Source organism: Grammomys surdaster, unplaced genomic scaffold (assembly GCF_004785775.1).
Source record: "Grammomys surdaster isolate TR1022 unplaced genomic scaffold, NIH_TR_1.0 125807, whole genome shotgun sequence".
In the NCBI taxonomy this organism is placed as follows: Eukaryota; Metazoa; Chordata; class Mammalia; order Rodentia; family Muridae; genus Grammomys; species Grammomys surdaster.
The window spans coordinates 110,141-118,086 of record NW_021620638.1 but is presented as its reverse complement, the minus strand read 5'-3'; the positions used below and the strand labels follow the sequence as shown (position 1 = coordinate 118,086).

The 7,946-nt window shown below is 38.3% G+C and overlaps 1 protein-coding gene across 1 annotated transcript; it reads right to left on the bottom strand.

Moving 5' to 3' along the window:
• Positions 1–5,971: 5,971 nt before the first annotated feature.
• LOC114640365 (olfactory receptor 1F12) lies at positions 5,972–6,958 on the bottom strand. The gene is given in 1 exon segment (XM_028789296.1): positions 5,972–6,958. A coding segment is annotated over 1 exon segment (987 nt).
• Between the last annotated feature and the right edge of the window lie 988 nt (positions 6,959–7,946).

Sequence of the window (7,946 nt, the reverse complement as noted above, 5' to 3'; positions counted from 1 at the left end):
TCTGTTTACTAGAAGTTATTTACTATAAAATTCTCTGATATCTAGTTAGAGCCTAACTTACCACAGAGGCTTCCACACTTGCTGTATCCATAGGGTTTTAGCTACATGGATTCTCTGATGTTGAATAACACCTCTGGGCCCACTGAGATATTTCCGATACTCTCTACATTTATAGAACTTCACTCCAGTGTGTATTCTATAATGTCCAACAAGATGTGATTGTTGAATGAAGGTTTTTCCACATTTATTACATATACTGGCTGGTTTTAATGTGTCAACTTGACATAAATTAGAGTCATCAGAGAGGAGGGAGCCTCAGTTGAGAAGATGCCTCCATGAGATCCAGCTGTAGGGCATTTTCTCAATTGGTGATCAACGGGGGAGGGCCCAGCCCATTGTGGGTGGTGCTATCCATGGATGGTAGTCCTGGGTTCTTATAAGATCGAAGGCTGAGCAAACCAGGGCAGCAAGACAGTAAGCAGCCTTTTCCATGGCTTCTGCATCAGCTCCTGCTTCCAGGTTCCAGGCCTGCTTGAGTTCCTGTCCTGATTTCCTCCAGTGATGGACTATGATCTGAAAGTGTAAGCCAAATAAACTCTTTCCTCTCCAGCTTGCTTTTTGGTCATGGTGTTTCATTACAGCAATAAAACCCGAAGACAAATTGTTACCTTGAATGGGGTATTGCTGTGACAGAAATAACCATGTTTGGGGGAGAAATGTGGAAGAACTGGATATTTGGGCTAGAAGAACCATTGAGTGTTGAAACCTCAGTGTTCTGTAGGAGCTTGGAAGATAAGAATGTTGGGAGCAGAGCAGAAGATGAGGGCCTGGCTTGTGAAATTTCAGAAGGAAGATTAAAAATTCTATCAGGGTCCTTTGCTATTTTGATTTAAGATTCTGTGGTTCTAGCTAGTTGATGCTGAAGAATCAGCTGCGAGTAACAAGATACCAGAGCTACTAAAGTGGAACCTTTGTGTTACTGGGACAATTGATGTTGGTTAACTGGAGCTAAGAAATTAGCAGTGATTAAGATGATACCAGCCTCACTGAGGAGAAATCTTCTGGGAAGTGTTTCCAGAGAGCACAGAGAAACTGTGTTCCAGAGGAAGTCACAGTTGTACCTTGTGTTGGAAGCCAGACTTGGTAATGTGTAAGAGTCACCCAGGTGGTACTGGTTTTGAAAGCATGAAAGGGTTATGGAGAGCAGCTGAGGCTTGGCACTGAGAGAGGCCAAGAGAGGCTATTGGTGAAGGTGCAGACTCAGTGGCAATTGAAGGCCCAGGACAGAAGGGGTCATGCAAAGAAGTTGGGTACATTTATAGAGCTTCGCCTCAATGTGAGTTCTTCTCTGAGCTACTACTGAAAGTTTTGTCACATTCATCTCACGTTTATTGTCTTCTTTACCTCTGTCACCATTTTAATCACCAGTCATTTTCAACAGCATTTTTGGATTTAGGACGCTGAGAGAATCTTTGTTGAGTCTGTTTATAACAACAAGGAATTCTCTATCTGTAGGCATATCCTCTTCTGGGATGGCTCTTCATTCTCATTCCTGCTTTGATCACAAACAGAACATAAGCAGATCCATTTCTAGGTTGGAGAAAAAAAAAAGCCTGTGGCAGAAAGAATGTACAAATATAAAGTAGTAAAAATATATACTCTCATATATTTGATATTATTTTAGTTTTGGTAATATTTTAGCATAGTGTCTCAATATAGGAAAAAATGCCAAGAAGCCAGAAAGAGAGATAGCAGCAGGATAATTTATTTGGAAATTTGTTGAGAAGAAGAGGCAAAAGTGTGGATCAATGGATTACCTAGTTACACTATACTGTGGGAAATGGAAAGACTGACTATGCCAAGGATACAGAGGGACATCAAGGCCAGGGGATAATGAGACAGACTGCTGGACAGAGGATAATGAGACAGATTGTAGAAGAGAGGATAAAGGCATAGAGCATCTTCAGTGCTTTTCAGAATAGACCAATATTTTGATTTTATAATTGACAATACTAGGAATTCCAATTTGCAAAAGCATGTAGTACACAGTAGCACAGGTATGGTTGGAGTCATTTAAGATATTTTAGGAATTCTGTCTTAACCACAAACCAAAATTCATTTGATGATTTTAGTTTTTCTTTTTGTCCAAGTTGGCTTCAAACTATGTTTTTGAGGATGATCTGGAACTCTTCATCTCCTCCTACCCTGACCTCCCAAGTGTTGGGATTACAGGTGCAACTCACCATGTCTGACCCACCTAACAATTTTTTTAAAAAATGAAACTCAAGTCAGCAACTCAGAAATTAAAAATATCAAAAGTTCTAATACCATACCATACCATACCATACCATACCATACCATACCATACCATACCATACAATCAGAGATATGCTAGTATCTGTGATTTGATACATGCCGAGGAACAATGGTAGGAACATCAAAAAATATTTTGTTTTCCATAATTAAATTTTCTTTCTATAAAAGCAGAAAAGTTTGTTGTATAGTAGAAACTCTGAGATCCATAAGATTCGATAGTCTTATCTTTGAGCGGAAGTATTTTAGGTCGAGTTTGTTGTTATTACTTGGCTTGATGGCATGTACAGTGTGAAGTGCTCATGTTATGTGTTGAGAAGCACACCTGTGGTGAAGTCACATGTTACAACACAGGCAATGCTGCCAGAAATGTCTGGAATTCATTAGGTATTAAGTCTAGAAGTTTCACTTTCACATGTTCATAAGTCTTTTGGGTTGTAATATTGGATCTTTTTGAATACAGACTTTTGTACTTTCATGGAGGAGGGGTCTTGCTTTTTGAGACAATGTCATACTCTGTGTTGCCTACACTGGCCCACTGCTCATGATCTCCCTGCCTTGTCTTCTGGCATGCTAATCACAGGTTTGATTCACCATGCCCACCAGCTTGTACTTTACTAGTGCCAAGTCACTCATCATGAAATCCACTGGCAGCCTTCTTGATTGCCTGCACTTGTCAACTCAATGATATTATATATTTTTTCTTTAACAATCCAATAGCAGAAAAAAATTGTCTTGATTTTGTCTTCCCCTTTCTACTTTTTGCTAGAAATATTATTCAATGCCTTCTATGCCCACCACTATTCTGAAAAGTAGAACTAGTTTTGAGCAGAGGAAAGTAAGCAGAGTAAGTCTGCTTACTTTCATGAAATTTATAATTGTGTCTGTGTGTGTGGTATGTGTGTGTGTATTGAATTTTATTTATTACTCTGCTCCTTCCATAAGGAGATATTATTGGGCCCAATCTTGTGATATTCTTAGTGTGGATAATTATAGCTCCTCTAATTCCATGGTGGCAACAGACATACCCAAAGGATATCACTCTATAACCTTTTTGATCTGAAATGCTTTCCCCTTTTACTAATTTCATGACTAAATTCCTACTCCATTTTTAGAATAGAGCATACATGCTGCTTCCTCTAAAGGATTTCTCTGACTACCTTCTTCTCATTATATAACTTGCCAGTTACATAATGGCGCAACTCTCCTCACGAAATCAAAAACCATATTTGCTTTGCTCACTATTCTTAGTGCCTTGCACAAAATAATGTTTTATTTACTGAATGATGAATGATTTAAGGTTTCCAAGAAATCCAGTGTCAATACTAACGTTTTGCTATCCCAAGAGTCACCTATAACTTGGTTCTCCCTAGGTTAAGGCTGAAGCTATCTTACATGCTTAGGTAGATGTGAAAACAATGTTGTCTTAGAAAACACTTTGAGAACATAAACCTAGGATGAAGCCCAAATTATGTAGGCTCATCTGGACATTTGAAAAGCCAATAGTGCACATGACCTCCAGAGCACCTATCTCAGGATATAAAAATGCCTGCAGTGTAAACAGGAAGATCAAAGCTTATCCACCAAGAGAAAGCTAAATTGAGAACTCCAGTTGGCTGCTCCAACTTCCTTATTCTATTTCTGCTTCATGGAAGTGGTTTGTAAGCTCTTGATTTAATGATATTACCATTGTTAAGTAAATTATTATGCTTCCTTCAATTGTGCTAGATGTTGTGAACTAACTCCTGATTTGAAGATCATTTACTATTTGCTACTTGCTACTTTCCTTTTGCTTGCTATATCCTCAATTAACTCACTCATTTCAAATAGAAGTACTGGATATCTTAGACCATTGCTCATACTGTACAGAGCATCTGCTTCTATGAATCTTCTCATGCATGAGCATTTCTCCAAGGAGTAGAACTACTGAGTAGAGCATGTGGGTGTCAAACCTTGTCAAGTATAATCAAACTCTTATAGAATGTTTGCCCAGTCTATGATCCCATCAGTGATATTTAAGCAATACTGTTTAATTAATACTCTCTTCAATGACTAATTTGAAAGATTTATTAATTTTACAATTAGATAGGTATTAGATATATTACAATTTCTAATGAAACTATATATTTAAAAGTATTTCTTGATGGTGGGATGTGGTTGCATGTCTTTAATCCCAGCACTCAGGGGGCAGAGGTAGGCAGAACTCTGAATTTGAGGCCAGCATGGTCTACATAGTGAGTTCTAGGCTTAGCCAGGTCTATGTAGTAAGACCCTGTCTCAAAATATTTTTTCTTCCTATGTACTTCTCTTACTATACTATAACAGTTCACATCATTTGTTCAGTTTTCTATTGATTTCTTTAAACTTTTCACAATGAGTTGTATCAATATCTACTTCACCAATTCATTCGATATAGGGTTTCATATAGCCCAGATAGTCCATAGATTCACTCTGTAGCCCCAGGCTTGCCTTGAACTCCTGATGTATCTAGCTCAGCCTCTCTGGTACTGAGATTACAGACATGAGTCACCATATATGTAGACCAGGTTGGTCTTGAGCTCACAGAGATCCTTCTGCCTCTGCCTCTTGAGTGCTGGGCTATGTGAGACGCTAGCCCAAGTGCTGAATTTTTACATAAGAGAATGAAACAGTTATAGAAAATACATGCAACACTATTCAAAAAAATGTTAAGTATAAAGCCCCCTAAAGCTTCCTAATGACTATCTGTCCAGTACTTTTTTCACCAGGTTCTTAGGTGACTTCACTCCATACAGGTTAATTTATTCATCATTTTTACTTTTAAATGACATGTTCCTCCCTATACATCTTCCCCGTAGCCTTTGAATATTCTCATCATTTCTATGTAGCTTTGGTTACCACAAGTTTACATTATAAATACTACTTTTGTTGGTTGCAAACACTTTCTGCCAACCTATACTACTTTCTTTTTGCCTTCCTGTCGAGCTATTTTGATGAACAGAAATTAAGGGCAGATTAAGTGCTGTCTCTTGCAGCTTCACTTGAATTTGCCTCACCATCTTCACCCTTTGACCTCATGTTGTCTTTCTAATATGAGTTTTTCACAACAGTGACTTTATTCTTCAGATTTTTTTCATGCATGGCAATATTATTACATACTTCTGTCAATTATTTGAGGCATGCAGTCCTGGGAAAGTGAACCATTCAATACTCCCTGTGAGATATACCCTTATTAATTTGTAATGTTAGTTTTTTGTTTGTTTGTTTGTTTGAGATAAGATCTCATTATACAACCCTGGCTGGCTTGGAACTCTCTTCATAGACTAGGTTGGCTTCAAACTCTTAACAATCCTTCTATTTCTCTCTCCTGAGTTCTGGGATTACAGGTATGCACTACCACATCTGGCAATTTGGGCTGTCTAAGCAATACATTCAAATGTTAATTTCATATTTTATTGTTTATTTTTCATGGATTTAAGTTCTAAATATTTGTCTACATCAATACAGTATTATAGGGCTCAAATGGATATGATCTGTGGTTATGTCAGTTTTAGGATTTGTAGTAAATTGAGGTCAGGCAAATTTCATTAAGTATTTATGATAGCTTTTAAAATGACAATAAAAATAATGACACCAGCAGGCTTTCTTGCCTATTGAACTCCTTTCAGAGAAGTGTAAATCACTTGGAACATATTTTGCTCTGGCCAAGAGTCTTTTTTAAGGTCCCTTTCAGCTCATTGTTCCTTAAGCTGTAAATGAAAGGATTCAATACAGGGGCTACAACCATAAAAATTACAGATGCAGCTGAATCTTTTTCAGTGGAATGGTTGGATGAAGGGCTCATATAGATTCCTGCAATGGCGCCATAGAAAAGAATAACCAAAGCAAGGTGAGATCCACAGGTTGAGAATACTTTGAGCTTTCCTTCCATAGAAGTAATTTTCATCACAGCAGAGACAATGCGGCCATAAGATGCTAAGATGCACACTGACGGTACCACAAAGATCAGTCCCACTACAGACAGAACCATCAACTGATTGAGACTGGTGTCAGAACAGGAGAGAGGGAGGAGAGAGTTGATGTCACAGAAGAAATGGTGGATAATATTTTCAGAGCAGAAATGAAGTCGGGCCATCATGAGGGTGTGCAAGAGAGGATTAAAAGTGGCAATGACCCAAGACAAAGCCACCAGAGATGTGCAGAGGCATGGGGTCATAATGGTAGTGTAGTGCAAAGGATGACAGATGGCCACATAACGGTCATATGCCATCACAGTGAGAAGAAAATTGTCCATGTTAGCAAACATCATACAGAAATACATCTGAGCCAGGCATCCAGGGTAGGAGATGGACTGAGACTTGGTTTGGATGTTCAACAGCATCTTGGGGACTGTAGCTGAAGGAAGGCAGAGGTCTACCAAGGACAAATTGGCAAGGAAGAAATACATAGGTGTATGGAGGTGGTTGTTTGAGCCAATGGCTAACAAGATGAGGAGGTTTCCAAATAGTCCTGTTAAATAGAGACATAAGAAGAGTGCAAAGAGAAGCCCTTGATGACCTGGCCAATTTGAGAAGCCCAGGAGGAGAAACTCAGAGATGCTGGTTCGATTTTCCTTCTCCATTGGATGTACCTATATAAAGAGCTATAGAGAGAAATAAAGATACATTTGGTAAAACACAACTTCCCTTGGTATTTCTTTAAATATCTACCCAGTCTTAGCCCCATTTACGAAGTGGTTTTCTTTTATGGCATCCTGTCTCTTCTCTGATGCTCTCTGCCAAAGTTCACCTAGCCATGAGTGTGCCTCTGTGCCCCATCTGTTGGCTTTATGGCTATCTTCTTTTGCTTTAAGCGCAACATCATCAGAGAGCTCATGGAGTCTCCATCTCTTTCTGCTTAGTAAGAAGAGGCTCCATTACAGCTTATTTTAAATTAGCATGTATTAGTTGTACAAAGTAAGATAATTCATTATCATATTTCTACTCCTATATAGTTTGTTCATACTCTATTACCTTATCTTCTCTTCCCCTCGTCCCCTGCTTTTGTAAGTACCAAATTGTATTGCCTTTACTTTTACAGTCGTGTCTTCTAGATTCCTTTTATATACACAGCACTGTGTGTGGCTGCCTATCTGCTGTGTTGAAGCGTACCCATAGGTCTGACATAATGTCTCCTTGCCTAACACTGGGATTTGAGTGAGGTTCTCTTCCCAGGTACTTGTCCGTCACTATGAAAACCATCCTATGTGAAAACCAGCCAGATACCTATTATTTAGGTTATGCAAGATGAAGTTTAAAGTAGCTCATCTCCTTAAGTTTCAAAAAAAAATTTCAGTTTTCAACAAATGTACAAAGTTATCTCCAAAGATAGTTTACTTGAGCTACAAATATAAAAGAATTCAAATAAGTTTAAAAGTTATATACCACCTATGGCTGTACAAGGAATATAGATAAAGCTGATGAGAACATGGGTGTAAAGATTTACTTGAAATGTTTTTGTGATATTTTAACTATAACTTAAAACAAGGGCTCATGGACACCAAGTACCTGATATCACAGTATTACCTCAGTTAACTGTATTTCTAGGAGATGTAGAAAACACAGCATAGTAGCACAAGTGTTCTTCACCAGACACAATTATATTTGAGAGGTTAT